The sequence below is a fragment of the Brachycentrus maculatus genome, unplaced genomic scaffold, assembly GCF_059751285.1.
Source record: "Brachycentrus maculatus isolate JH-2025_06_01 unplaced genomic scaffold, ASM5975128v1 h1tg000251l, whole genome shotgun sequence".
Lineage (NCBI taxonomy): Eukaryota > Metazoa > Arthropoda > Insecta > Trichoptera > Brachycentridae > Brachycentrus > Brachycentrus maculatus.
In genome coordinates this window covers 110,181-125,971 of record NW_028281002.1, presented here as the reverse complement: position 1 = coordinate 125,971, position 15,791 = coordinate 110,181, and the positions used below count along the sequence as shown (strand labels likewise).

Sequence of the window (15,791 nt, the reverse complement as noted above, 5' to 3'; positions counted from 1 at the left end):
GCTTTTGTTGAATCTTCAACGGGTTGCCAACTTGATAGTAGCAATGGTTCAGTGTTGCCAACTTGGTAGTAGTAGTGGCTACCCGCCTACATATTCAATATTACCCTGGACTGGTACCTGAAGCGGAGGGCTGATCACCTTTCCTTCATGCGTAAACGATCGAGATAACACTGCGTTTATATGACGCAGTGCCCTATGCACCATTGGGGTGCGTATAAGGGTTTTATATGATATTATTAATGAGAGCACTATTTTTTGTGTAGATCCAACTGGCCGATCAAGCCCAAGATTTAAGGGATTGTAGTCAAACATTTTACCCAATGTGCTACCTAAATTTCTTATAATTTGATTACCAAATCGAAGTATGGATATAATTAAAGATACAATGAGGAAGCATGTGTAAAAATTTGCTAGATATATACTATGTAACACTTGGCTTTATTAAGCACATGTATTAAGAAACTCTATTTAAAATTTAAGTAGTGAAAATGTTGAAATATACCACATCTCTGGAATTGCGGTCTCACAGACCACTGTAATTTTTTTAATTGATTTCCTTCCGTCTTTGCGGACTACTGCGAGCATTAGTCATGGTGGAAGAGTGTCTGTGAGACCGCATGTCGATAGATAAAGGTTAATAAACCCTGGATTCATAATCTTTCGTTCATAATACTACACAGCATGTTTGATACAAACGTAAATCGTGCAGCATCTAGTTCGGATTAGGAAATCGTTTGAACTATTTACCAGTGTTTTGAGAAAAATGAGAGAAAATAAGAAAATTTCAGTTAGTGAAACGCACTGAATGAGTGATTAGCATTTAAAACTTAGCATTTTTACAAATCCGATATTTTATTTTGAACCAACGAACCTAACTGGTGTTCAAGGGCTAAATCACGCATTCGTCTCAAAACCATCGATTCCTCAGTATCCTGTACGACTTCTTCAGAAGGTGAAATTTTTGAAACTGTAAAATTACATTTCTTTAACAAAATTCACCGTTATCAACCTGTTGAATAAATAGCATTGCGAAAATGACTTCTATTTATTTTATGGTAGGTATGTATTAATGACACAGTAGCCAAGCGTGCTGACTACTGTTTATGAATACGATTATGAATCTAGCGTTAATATTGTCGTAGTTTCAATATTGAAAGCATTAACATTGTGGATCATAGTGATATATTATTTTGAGAAATAAAAAGGCTTTGTTTTTTGATCCACTCACATTTTTATTGACAACCAATTAGTTTCGGCAACAATCTGTTGCCCTCTTCAGGGTTTATTTTATGACTAAACATACAAACATGATAAATAAAAGAAATATTTAAAAAAATATATTTTATTTATCATGTATGTATAGTCATAAAATAAACCCTGAAGACCGCAACGGGTTGTTGCTGAAACTAGTTGGTTGTTAATAAAAATGTGAGTGGATCAAAAAACAAAGTCTTTTTATTTCTCAAAATAAAATTAACATTGTCAATTTGCTATGTAATAAGCAGAGAGATTTCAGTCAATATTAAATTTAAATTTGAAAAATATTGCTTATATGAATGCAGATGGTGTGCTGTAGACATCCAACATCTTTTTATATAAATTTTTCTCCTATATTCACGTTTGCATCCCATTTTCTGATGATTCATCACCCCAACCTAAGAAGTAACTACCGTATTTTACAGACTGTACGACGCATGTTTTTATTAATAAAATTGCCTCCGAAATCCAGTCAAATATACTTAAAATAAATATGAAAATGTCCAGTGCTTGATTTAAAATTCCTGCCAGTCTTAAAAACGGCCATATATTTATTTATTTAAACTCCATGGACAGAAAATAAATAATTACATTGGCAGGCTTATTGCTACAAAGCAATATCTTCCAACCAACCAATATTCAATGCCTAGGGAAACCTATCTCTATCTGGCAACATTGTAGCGATAGGACTAGTACAATAAAAATGTAGTCCACCATACATGCGTTTGTAGTACACAAAAACACACTACAATTAAGTAATATTATTTATTTATTTGGCATTAACTTTGTGGAATGATAAGTTGATTATTTGAAAGATAAAACTAATTGAATTTATTTTAATTTTACACGACTAGTTTCGAAAACTATAGATGTTTTTATCGACAAATGTATCCAAAAAATTAATTTTAATGTTTTTGTAATCACTTTTCGATGAAAACATCTGTAGTTTTCGAAACTAGTTGTTTAAATTAAACAAAACTCAATAAGTGGTAAAATACAAGATTTTAATTATTAAAATAATCAACAATTGATAAATGCAATGTTTTCTGAGGCAAACACCTCCTCACTTTGACGAGGATTTCACGAGAGCTACAAAATTTCACGGTAACAACATGTAGGTAGCTTTTTGTTTGTTTTAAATTACTTAAAAATTAAAATGCGTCTAATAGTCTGTAACGTCGTAGAGTCAGTAAAATACGGTATTTGATAGCAAGTACAAACAGATATTGCTTTAGAATTAATATGTATCTAAATAGGAGCTTTTGAATTTTGCTTGTTCGCCATTTATATGTGAAGAAATGGTGTATATACAGTGATAATAAACTAAGAGTGATTTTAAACTAAACGGGGCCTTGAAAATACTGTAGGAGCTTAGTAAAATAAATTTTTAATGAGACTTTTTAGGAGATTCATAGATTATTGTGTGGAGATTTATGTATTAGTCACTTGGCTTGGGATAGTGGAATCCATTTTGTTATTTGATTTAACTTTTTCTTTATAGAATTGAAAAATTACACGCGTTTCGGATTGTGTATTCATTGCACATCTATACACGAGTAAAAATCAGTGATTTATTTATTAAAATGTTTAAAAAAGTACATGGAACTTGAAATATGATACAAATCTCAAAGGGTTTTGAAAAAAATTAAACAAAGTGATTTTTAATATTGCGTTCACAACATTTTGAGTGTGTCCAAATACTTGTTCACAAATCTGGGTTTTCGATGATATTTTTATATTTTCAAAAGGTAAAATATTTTGAGTGCAGTAAGCCCAGATAAATGAACAAGTATTTCGATACACTCAAAACGTTATGAATAAAAATAATTGGTAAAAAAAATTAAAATCATGTTTTTAGGCGTTTCCCAGTATGTAAAAGTTACCTGGGGTTCGGATCTTACATATGTCCAAATAAAAGGGTCTCTGCTAAATAAAAGGCTTTCTCAATCCAACATAGATGACTGTTGTGAACTCATATGTATAGTGTCATGAGATTGATCATTTATCTAGGAGTTCGAGTAGTGTGGTTGTCAAACATGGGTAGAATGGTGAATGTTGTATGTGTAAAGTGATCACTTAACCAGCTTATGACAGGTTACAATCCCTGTAAATACCAAGACTTCCATATTCTTCTTCATCTATGTCGAGATCTCAAAAAAATTTGGTTTGGATAGCTAGAAACCCGTTATATCAAGGTTCACTGTCTTTTTAATTGACTTTTATATAAATTCATAAATAAAACTGTGTATACTGACCTCAGGTCACTTGGATAAAATCAATTATAATATGACGACATTCTCAGGGTATGATCTCAAAAGTCGTATGTTTATTGTTTACTAACACATATACAAAGATGAATGAAGCCTTGTTGATAAAGTTACTGATATGTGAGTGCCTCTAGGCTACATTGAACAAAAATTAGCTTTGCTTGATGTCATAATTCTGTAAGACTTTGGAAATAAAACTATTCTGTCTAAAATATTGTTTTATTCTCCAAACTGTGTTTCAATGTACGCACCACATGGTCCTTGTATGTCTTTGATTTCAGGGGACTGCATAAACCTGGCTTTGAGCTTACCCAAATCCTTACGGGTCACGGTGGGTTCATGAGCTACCTGCATCGTTTCAAACCCTCCAAGATCGACAGCTATACGTGTGGTTTGTGACTTATGCCTGCCTTTACCGCTTATCCGATCTCGATGAAATTTTGTAAATATGTTGGATCCGGGAAGGTTTTTGTATCATCCAAGATTCCAAGAAAACCATTCCAAGATTCGATCTGACGCTATTTTAAGGTAAAAAATAAATCCAGTACTGAGTCGAAGAATCCTTAGAATACACTCAGAATTATATGAATATACTTAGAATCCAGTACTGAGTTGGATACACAATTTTAAAAGTAAATAGCCGCTTCGATTTTAAGGCATAGCAACTAATTTCAGTTTTGAGACACCTTAAGATGACCCTCAACTGTTGATGCTTTGCCCCTTTTCAGCTTTTAAAGACAACAGCTGGAGGCGGGTTGCAGGAGCCTGGGTGAGGACCTATCCGACATTGGATCTGTGATAGTTCATAAGGAATTGTCACGAGAGGTGGTATCGTACACGATAAAAATACCATGGACATTGGTACCATAAACCAAGCTAGGACCCAAAATGCTGAGCCCTCTACTAGTGGAACGGAAGGTCTGTTGACGACAGTCAACAGTCCGGTTTTCCCTGAGGAGTTTTATGTGGTTTTTTCCAAGTACTGAGCAAATGCCGATTGACCCACACTAAATTATCTATCCTATTCTCAACACAGATTAAAATGAAACATCTTTTATCAAATTAGAAGAAACAAAAATCCAGTTAATGATCTATAATTACGAATTATTATATTAAACCATATCCACTCCCTAGGTGGAGTATATGGAGTCCACAAACTGTCTCCAGGCCTTTCTTTCGGCCGCCAGCTCCTTTGCATCCTCCCAAGTTAGAACCGCGTCCCGAAGTTCTGACGAGAACTGCCGACGAATTGTCAGCAGTGGTCGTCCTGGGCGGCGCGAACCTGATGCCTTGTAAAAGAGGCAAACTTAATTTAGGCTATAAACCTTAAGGCTTGAATGATTTATAAACCTTGTATATAATAAGGAAGGTAAATAATAAATGTAACTCCCATCTAAAACAAAAAATATTTTCCTTGTGTTACGTGCGTATGTTTGTCACATGGGCTGCGTAGTGCGGGCATAGCACCATGTCTATTCGAAAGAGGGTGTGTCTAAATTCCATACTCGCCAGGCCGGCCATACAAAATGGGTGCTCTCCTTTGAGCTTGTCGCAAGCTACTATAAAATCCGATTGGATTTAAAAAAAAAATAGAATATAAAGATACATCTATTAGGAAGATCAAGAAATACTAAAACATAATTTACCGATATTATCAAAGTTACATTCATCTTTCTAAAAGCTTTCACCGATAGTCTCTGTTACAGACTACTTTTTTTTTTAAATGACTTTATTTTCATGCAACATTAAAACTTATTTTATTCCTTTTCTAATCTAGGTAAACATAAATAAATAAATGAATAAACATGTTTTAAAAACACAGTTATATTTTGCTACATTTATAAGTAAGTGTATTTTCTGCATCAAACTGTGACAACCCTAAATATTTAAACTGTGTTTTTCTGAGTAAATGGCAGTTCAAACGCCACACGGTGTATATATTTGGTAAGTTTTCATAATATCCCTTATATTTGTATACAAAAAATATAATTTCTTTTAAGGTTTTACTTTTGTTGAAAAAATCACGGCCTGCTGGGTGCGGCCATATAAATACCTTCCGGCATTGAAAGGGTCACTATAGTAAAAAAACAGGCATTGAAGGAAACGTCATAAAAAAATATATAATTTACAAATACAAATTTAACTGTTGAAAATATAATTTACTAAACATTTTTACTAAAATAATCTGGTGAAAGACTGTAAATAAGTGCACTTATCACTTCTCCAGCAGATGTTTGAAGTACAGTTCTTTATGTTGATCAGATGAGAAATCGGGGGAGAATTTCGCTTTAACTACTTCACTAAATCCCTCGCTGATAGAAGGCTCCTCAAACTTTTTCCTGAAATAAAAATGACATTTGTAAATTAAATTTTACTTGATAAATTGTCCCACTATTTCTTAAAATTTATTGTAAAGTTAAAATGTGTGCTGAAGCATACATATCAGTTGCGCTACATTGACAAGGTAACTTCATAAGGGCCCTGTATTCAATATTGTAATATATTTTTAAATATTTTTATTTATTCTAGTTTTACTTAGTAAATATCACTTTTTCTTCAAATCTATTGTGGCATATGTTTCGATACATTCCATATTACATATTTACAAAAACCGTATGTGAAGCCAAGTCTAAATTTTAGAGTTGTGTCCTTGGGACGTTGAGGATGGGGTAGTAGCTGTTGCTATATTTTTTTTACATTTTCCAATATGTTAAATAATCCAGGGTTCAGATCTTGCATATAACACTGAAACATAAGATTACATTCACAACATTTTGAGTATCTCCAAATCATTTTTCTTTTAAACCTCATCCACACTGATGGTGCGTAGGGCACTGCATCATATAAACACAGTGTTATCTTGATCATCAACACATGAAAGAAAGGTGATTAGCCCTCCGCTTCTTGTACCAATCCAGGGTAATATTGAATAATTATTAGAATGAAAAAATCATTTATATTTATTTGACTCCACCTTCTGGGAATCGAACCCGGGACCTCCAGTATGGTAGCTGAGGGAGCTGACCATTACACTATGGAGGCGAATAAGTACTTGTTCATAAATCTGGGTTTCTCCACTTAATTCACAGAGTTATTTCTACATTTTTGACATCTCACAAGATGCCATTTGTATATTCTGTAAATGTAAAACAACTCCTAAATGGAGAGAGATCCAGACCTGTGAACGGGGATTCAGACGCACCCGAAATGTTGCGTACATCGTCTTTATTCAGGGTGAATGAATTTGGATACTCGCTTGTACGTATGAAACACCATGTCAGCCACAAATGCGTGGGTGGTGTCCGTCAGCTGGCGGAAGCGGTTGTTGTGCTGGGCGTGCGGGAAGGAAACGTCCATCAGCACGCAGCGGCACTCCACGCCGTTTGAGCGCGCTAGTGCCACCCAGCGAGCGCGCGACTCCTTGTCCGGGTTGGTGCTGTCCGCTAACACACTTTTGCCGCACTAAAAACAAATGTTATTCAAACGTCAAGTTTTGTATTGATATTCCTTGGCAGCGCTGCATTTTATATACATAGCAAAACTACAAACATTTTGATATACAACAGAGATGAAGAAGGATATGGAAGTCTGGGCATTTACGGGGCTTCCGACCATCATAGGCTGGTTTAAGTAATCACTTTACACACATGTAACATTCACCAATTCTACCCATGATTGACAACCACACTACTCAAATTCTTGGAAGTTCTATATATATGTATATGAACCAATTTAGAAACCTTGTTCTTGAATCACTAGAACTTCACTAGAGACATCTATTGGTGAGATGTAAACAAGCTTTTTATTAAGCTGAAACTCTTATATTAGTATGTGAGGTCCAAATCCTGGATTTCAATCACACACTTGAGAAACGCCAGAAAATACCATTTTCATTTTTCTTATTTAGCTTATAATTTGACCAGATAATTTATTTACAATGCCCAGACTTCCATATTCTTCTTCATCTTTGATGAGATGTCAAAAAATAATATGAAAATAACTCCTGTAATTGGAGATAATCCAGATTTTGTGAACAAGTATTTGGACACACTCAAAATGTTGTATATATATATATATATATATATATATATATATATATATATATATATATATATATATATATGGACGTGTGTAAAGTGGACACACTCAAAATGTTCTAAATTTGTCAAGACGTTTATTTACATATACTATTGTTATGATTGGAACGTGTGAGAAAACACCCAGAAATGGCACTGGCTCGTGCCTTGCACCCTTTCCCTCCACCTCTACTGAACTTTACTTAACATATCGCTCACTCCTTTCAAGAACGTCATAAATCAAAATTCGTCAATTTTCAGTTGTGCATGTTTTCGGAATGCCAAGAAAATGTACTATATCCCAGCAAAAGAGGCATATTTTTAACTTAATATTTACCCGCTACAGGGCAGAAAGTGTTGTTTTTGCATTTTGAAGAAATGGTATTGTTTAATTATTTTTTTTTTTAAAACTAAATATTTTTCAAATGGAGAAAAAACCATCAGGTTTTACTTAAAAAGATCTGTTGCACAGTAAAAAGTTCAGTAAGTGGTTTGATATTTATTTTTAACACATTGTATTATATTTTTCAACTTTAAAAACGTTCTCCTGAAAAATCAAGTTTTTTGATTTATGACGTTCTTGAAAGGAGTGAGCGATATCTGTAAAAAATATAAAAGTAAAAATGACTAACCACAAAGTGAATGCTTTAAATATTAATAAATATAATAATTATTAAAATAGTTAATGATAATTTAAAGCACGCGCCGAACACGAGACGACCAGAAGTATTCACGATAAAGTAGACACTAAATTAAAATAATTTTAATATTTTATGACACTAAATCAAAGATAACTAATTTATCCATGCCTCAAACCAAATTTAAGTGTAAAAAATTATCCATAGGTGTTGATATAAGTATGTAAAGTTGAAAAACGAGTACGCATGCGATGCGCAGTCAACGGTACTTCTATAAAAACGACAATAGATGCGATGCGCAGCTTACGGGTTAAAATTTATTTTATTTTATTTATTTTTATTTATAACCCTTATCCGCACCTAATGGTGCATAGGGCAGTGCATCAAATTGACGCATTGTTATCTTGATCATTACTTACATGAAGGCAAGGTGATCACTCTTGCGCTTCAGAAACCAGTCCAGGGTAATATTAAATAAATATTACAGTGTTAAATCACTTATATTTATTTTCACCTCCCCCCCTGGGAATCGAACCCGGGACCTCCAGCACGGTAGCTAAACACGCTGACCATTACACCACGGAGGCGGACTAAAGAAATTACACCATGATTACCAAAATATGTAAAAGTCAAATAATAATACCTTGATATATTTAGTTGCTTCATTTATACACTTTTGCCAAGCCCCTAGCTGGTCCCGGCAGACTGTCTTGTACTTGCCACGGGACGCTTGCTCCACTTCCTTGCACAGGAACGACTTCCCGCTCCCCGGGAATCCCACCATGACGATAATCTACAATCAAACATGCCCAAAACTGGATTTAAACGCAAAGAAATATGAATTAAAAAAATATAGTTAACCTGATAATAATGTTGGCAAAACTAATGTGCAAAGGCAAATAGCCGCAAGTAAAAACAGTACTTTTGAGATAAACGAGTTTATAATTGTAATCAAAATGTAACTTTGTTTTAAAATCACTGTAAATATTTTATTATAACTTAATTATAATGTCTACCGGGTTCCAAGCTAATCGCTTCTTTATCAAGACTGATTAATTCTATCATTAATTTACAACATTTTGAGTGTGTCCAAATACTTGTTCACAAAATCTGGATTATCTCTAATTAAAGAAGTTATTTTAATATGAATTATTATTATTTTCTAGTGAAATTGGTTCATATATATATAGAACTTCCAAGAATTTGAGTAGTGTGGTTGTCAATAATGGGTAGAATTGGTGAATGTTACACGTGTGCCCCGTAAGCCCCGTAATGCCCAGACTTCCATATTCTTCTTCATTTATGTTGAGATATCAAAAATAATATAAATAAATACAATATAATTGAGTTGAGTTGTGGTCCCGTGGTTAGTGTCGCAGACTCTTGAGTCAGAGTTTCTAGGTTTGAACCCACTCTACCTCAATTTGATATCTATTCCTAATAATAAGCCACTTAGGCTCACAGAAATAGCATGAAATGAAATATTTGTGTAAATAATAAAAAAACGCAAATATTTCTCTTTTAAAAAAACAAAATTAAAATAAGAATAAGAATTACCTTTCACGGGTCAGGAGAAGTAATAATCGTAGGGTATGTATGAGGCGATGCTTGAATGTAGAAGAGGCGAAGAATGTTAGCAAAGACAGAGTGGTGTGGCGTTGGATTCTCTCTGCCTACCCCTGCGCTGAAGTGGCGTGATGGTTAGTTAGTTTGTTAGAATTACCTCTTGTTTGTCGTTAGCTAAATCGCAGTTTTTGGGAGACTTGTCGAGTAGATTGGGGTCAAAGGAGGGGCGGTTGTAGGAGGCTTCCGGGGACCCGCTAAAGTGGTGTTCTGGGGTCTGGAACGGGAGTCCTATATTCTCAGCGAACAGGCGATCCGCCAGGGAATGGTCTTTCTTCCTTCCGGCTGCATCCCCGCAGTAGAAACTCGTCTTCATGTCAATCGGAAGATCATCATTTTTCTGCAAGTTAAAATAAGACTCTTCACATTGGCGGGGATGCCTTTAACACACTACGGACGGGATAGGTATTTCTACCCTTTCGGTCATAGCCAGTGACTGACATTGCAGTGACTGACATTGTCGGCACTCAAAAATTGTAGTATGTTTATAAAATGGTCTACAAAATGAACATTTTGAGTGAGTCCAAATATTTGTTCACAAATGTGGGTTGTGTCCACTTAGGAGTTATTTAAAAAAAAGACATCTCAACATAGATGAAAAAGAATATGGAAGTCTGAGTATTTACAGAGCTTATGACCTGTCATAGGTTCGTTAAATGGTGAATATTACACACACGTAATTATACACCATTCTACCAATGATTCTTTAAGAAAAAAGCGAAATATTTGTGTTTTTATTATTTACAAAAATACTCCAATTTTATACTATTTCTGTGAGCGTAGTGGGTTCGAACCAAGAGTCCGCATCACTAACCACGGGACCACAACCTGACACAAACATTGACAACCACACTACTCAAATTCTTATGAATATAGAAGTTTTAAGAATTTGAGTAGTGTGGTTGTCAATCATGGGTAGAATTGGTGAATGTTTCACGTATGTAAAGCGATCACTTAAACCAGCCTATGATGGTCGTAAGCCCCGTAAATGCCAAGACTTCCATATTCTTCTTCATCTATATTGAGATGTCAAAAAAATAACATTGCATTGGTGCTCATACTGAGAAACCGCGTGTACTTCAGGGTAGAATAACTAATAATGATTTTAGAAACAAAAAAAATGGATATACCATTTGCTTTAAGGTGTCCCACATTCCCATGGCTGGTTTTCTATAGATGCCTTTCCCGGAAGAAATAAAAACCTGACAGGGCACTCCGATTCTCTTCAAAATGTTCTCCAGCTTTCGTTTGAAGTCGTCGATCTTAAGTTTGCCGTTCCCGATTCCAGCTTGATTTGTAAAAAAGACAATTTTATATCCGGAGGAGGCATATTTTTTCAGCTTTGCCGGCACTTCTGGGAAGGCCAGTTGCCAATCATCTATTGTTTTTGGAAATACCAGACCCGATTTGGTTTTGATGATGGTGCCGTCAATGTCGTAGGCAGCAATCTGGAATGTGAAATGAACCAATCAAATAAGACTACAATATTAACACATTGTTGTTGGACAGTTTTTTCATCAACCCCGACCCTTTTTTTTATTCATTTAATATATTAACATTTTTATTTATAACATAAAACATTTGAATCATTTATACACATGGAGAACTTTAATATTTTGATTCGCTGTGCCTCTCCATAAAAGAGTCTGTGCTCCCCATGCAATAATGCCATACTGTAGTAGTGAGTGTACGATAGCATAGTTAACTCTTTTTAGGTTGTCGATGGTTAGTATGTTTCGGATTCTAATGAATATATATATATATATATATATATATATATATATATATATATATATATATATATATATATATATATATATATATATATATGCATTTTCTTATTCGTTTTACAAGTTCATTAATGTGACTATGGTATTTCAAATGTTGATCTATTATTACACCTAGATATTTTATTTCTTTTTTTGGACATAAAACAGAACATAAGTTTTTGCAATTTGATTCCCTGCAGTCACCATTGTGAATTGTAATTTTTATATTTGTCGGAATTTTGAGTTTATGGATAATAAACCCTAATTAGTATACTAATCGCAAGTAACCTAATCACAAGTTACTGCGAAAACAATTCTGATCTGTACAATGTTTTTTGTTGTTTTAGAGTGGAAGAATATTTGATCGAATATGTGCCCATTTTTAAGACTGGCGAATTTGAAATCAACACTGGACATTTTCGTACGAACACATTTCGGACGGGTGTTTTTTATGCCTGCGGACCGCTGGCGACTGGGTTTGATAATTGTGTACATATAATTAGACCTTAACAAAGAGATTGGTACATAATATTCATGTAAAAACATGGAATAATTTCTTCTTTTCTGACTATGAAATTAGGGCGGTGCAGAAGGTAAAAATACCACTCCCTTCTTTCAGCATCAATCGACCGAACGGGTAGAAATACCTTTCCTGTCCTAAGTGTGTTATTTCAAGTATAAGAGAGTATTAATTTCTTAGGTAATATGTTAAAGAAAAAGTGTATCTTACAAGTTCGTAAAATACGGAAAGTGAAATATGACAGTGAATGGTGCACTGAAATCAGTTGAAGCAAATAAAAACCTATCAGCGGAAGCTAAACTGGCAGTGCACAATGGAGTCCTGGTTCCAACTCTAATGTATGGAAGTGAAACATGGAGTTGGCAAAAGAAGGATGAAAGTAGACTGAATGCAGTCGAAATGCGATCTCTCAGAAGAATGTGCGACAAAATGATGTACGATAGATGTGCGAATAGTGAAATAAGGAAGGAATGCAAAGCTGAGATAAGCATTATCAATAAAATTAAGAAAGGTGTGTTGAAATGGTTTGGACATGTAGAACAAATGAGTGAGGAAAGAACGGTAAAACAAATATATGAGGCGAATGTAAGTGGAAAAAGGAGCAGAGGAAGACCGAGAAAAACATGACACGATCAGGTATCCCAAATACTTGAAAGTGGTCAGGTTAGGAGTCGTAACAATCGGCGGGTATGTATGAGGAGATGCATGAACGTGGAAGAGGCAAAGAATGTTTGCGAAGACAGAGTGGTGTGGCGTTCTATTCTCTCTGCCTACCCCTACGGAGAAGCGGCGTGATGGTTAGTTAGTTACTTAAATATGACAGAAAAACAGATAGTAGGATTTTACCTTTGAGCTGGATACAACTCCTTTTGTTGTAAAGATATACAAAAGTCCGTCATCAATTTTTTCTAGCAAATCGTTCGTTGTCGGATTTAAATCTTTCATTTTGGCAAAGTCATCATCCGGGTTGTCATTCTCCGATGAAATCTTTGCAAGTTTGCGGGAATCAGTGCATTCTTCATCATCCCTCGGTCGTTTCGATGAACTTGGCAAAGGACTCCCACAAGAAGTACTTGGCTCCGGCTTGCTTGAATCAGAATCCTCGAATTTTATCTCATGTATATAGTTGTCGAGAAGGATTTCGATGCGTGTTTTATCGTCTACTGGAATAGGCTCATTTTTGACAATTGAAAACCCGTTTACTCCGGATTGATTGACTCCGAGTTGTTTCACATGAGCGATTTTTTTATCGCAGTCTACCTTCACGCTAACTGAAAAAACAAACATTAATTTAGAGAAGAAAGACCTATTCGGGAGTGAGTTTCTACGGACAACACTGTATCTGGATAGTGAGTTTTTTCCAGTTAATTTTTTTATAACTTTATATCGCTCATAAATACAATAAAATGTATTAAAAATAAATATCAAGCCACTTATTAAACTTTTTACTTTGCAACAGATTTTTTTAGGTAAAACCTGAATTGTTTTTCTCCGTTTGAAAAATTGTTAGTATATTAAAAAAAAATAACTAAACAATAAATTTTCTTCAAAATGCAAAAAAAAACACTTTCTGTCCTGTAGCGGGTACATATTAAGTTAAAAATATGCCGCTTTCGCTTGGATATAGTACATTTTCTAGGCATTCCGAAAACTTGCACAACCTAAAATTGACGATTTTAGATATATGACGTTGTTGGAAGGAGTGAGCGATATCAAAGTCAATGCTAAAAGTACCAATTTTCTGGAAATAATAAAAAATATTTAGACCAATCAACATGATTGAAAACAAAATCAACCATGTTTCATTCATGGGCTTTCTTTGAGTGACATTACGATGACGTCATACAAACTTTGTTTTAAGTAAAATGTTAAGTCTCATCTACTGTTAATCAGCCTGCCAATATCGCACAGAAAGACTTCAAAAACAATTCAGAAACATTGTTATTGAATCACTAGAGACATCTATTGGTGAGATGAAAAGAAGCTTTTTATTGAGCAGAAACTCTTATATCAGTATGTGAGGTCCAAATCCTGGATTATAATCACATACATGAGAAACGCCAGAAAATATCATCTTCATTTATATTATTTAAGCTTATAATTTGACCAGATAATTCACTTAAAATTTATTAACAGATAATTTATTTAGATAATCCAGATTTTTGAAGTATAATATTTGACTTGGTAAAAATTACTAACTGCATTTATTTTCTTGCCAAGCAAAAGTGACTTAAATGGCCCTCCTGAACTTTTTACGTTTTGGCATTTGGTCACTTTCTCCTGTACGACTACGATTTGTCTTCTATGGGGTTGGCCGTATGTGGAGGAGTCTGGATGGTTCCATTCTCCTCACATGCGCATACCAACCAATGGTCAACATGGCCAACCCCATGGTAGACGACTCCCAGGCAGACCACCAAAGAGATGGATCGATAGCTGGGGATCTTTAACACAGGCCACAAGGCCTACACCAAGAAGAAGAAGAGGAAGATTTGTCTTCTATTTTGGTAGTGTAAAGGCAAAGGGGTATATCTGTCAAACTTTTCATTTTCTAAGTTTGTTCCACAAAATGTCTAAAATAGTGTATTCCATAATCTGGAAAAAAAGATACAGCTGTAGTTGCAATACTTATTTAGTTTTATTGAGATATGTTTATATAAAAATACGTAAAACAAATCCGATATTTAATTTCACAAGTTTGTTTTTGCTCTCCTGTAAAATTTGGTCTGAGACAGATATACCCCTTTGCCTTTGCACTACCGATTTACAGTAATAGTTTTGAAGTTTTTTTATATTTTTTATAAATTTTAAAATCCGGAAACTTTCCGCCGGGCACCTTGTATAAATCCTAACTTACTTTGTTGTCGCGAGCAGTTCGGATCGGTGATGCCAGTTTCGGGGCTGCGGCCAACGGTTATTTCCTTAAGGTGAGGTAAATGAATCGGTTTATGCGTATTATTAAGGCAATGTAAGTAACACTTTGTCGGCATTTTGCGGCAATGTAAACGAAGACCAAAGAACGCACGAAACAATGTGGAAGATTGTAAAACAATTTTGAAAAATAAAGAATTGAGTAATTAAAAGAGGAAATACTTTAGGGTTTAGTGCAGAATCATACATCTACTGTTATATTATAAGGTGCTATTTTTTTATTCACATAATTTCTGGCAAAACATAATAAAATTCGTCAAAGAACACATCACGAGTAAAACCGGCGCGAGATCTGACAAGTGCGAGAAGTGACAGTGACAGATCGTAAACCATAGAAATAAAATGACGTAGACGCTTAGTCTATATTTTTATTTAAAGCTTCGTAGGTACCGACATGAATTGTTGATGTTGGTATAACTGCAAAGATCACTTTTTTTTCATGTTTTGAAACGCGTTCTATCATGGTAGTCAATATAACGGATTGAAAGTTTTGACAGCTAATATAAAAAATTGAGGTTGGCAGTACTTTCAATTTGCACATACTTCAGTCCGTTGTCTAGCGGGAGAATTGATGAAAATGATTATTTATCGTTTCGTTTTCAACGTTCCTTTTATAATTGATCGACATGGCAAGTTATAATGTGTAGGAACGTATGATTTCTGAATAGCCTGTAATTCTAATATCGGTATATTATCTTGTGACAAATACG

The 15,791-nt window shown here is 34.5% G+C and overlaps 1 protein-coding gene across 1 annotated transcript; it reads right to left on the bottom strand.

The window, feature by feature from the left end:
- Positions 1-5,618: 5,618 nt before the first annotated feature.
- PNKP (Polynucleotide kinase 3'-phosphatase) lies at positions 5,619-15,397 on the bottom strand. The gene is made up of 7 exons (XM_088265568.1): positions 15,008-15,397; positions 12,997-13,421; positions 10,992-11,309; positions 9,962-10,201; positions 8,882-9,031; positions 6,781-6,986; positions 5,619-5,863 (listed from the first exon to the last, which is right to left on the bottom strand). The coding sequence occupies exons 1-7, from the start codon at positions 15,138-15,140 to the stop codon at positions 5,740-5,742; spliced, it is 1,596 nt and encodes a 531-aa protein (XP_088121694.1). The 5' UTR covers positions 15,141-15,397; the 3' UTR covers positions 5,619-5,739.
- Positions 15,398-15,791: the final 394 nt, after the last annotated feature.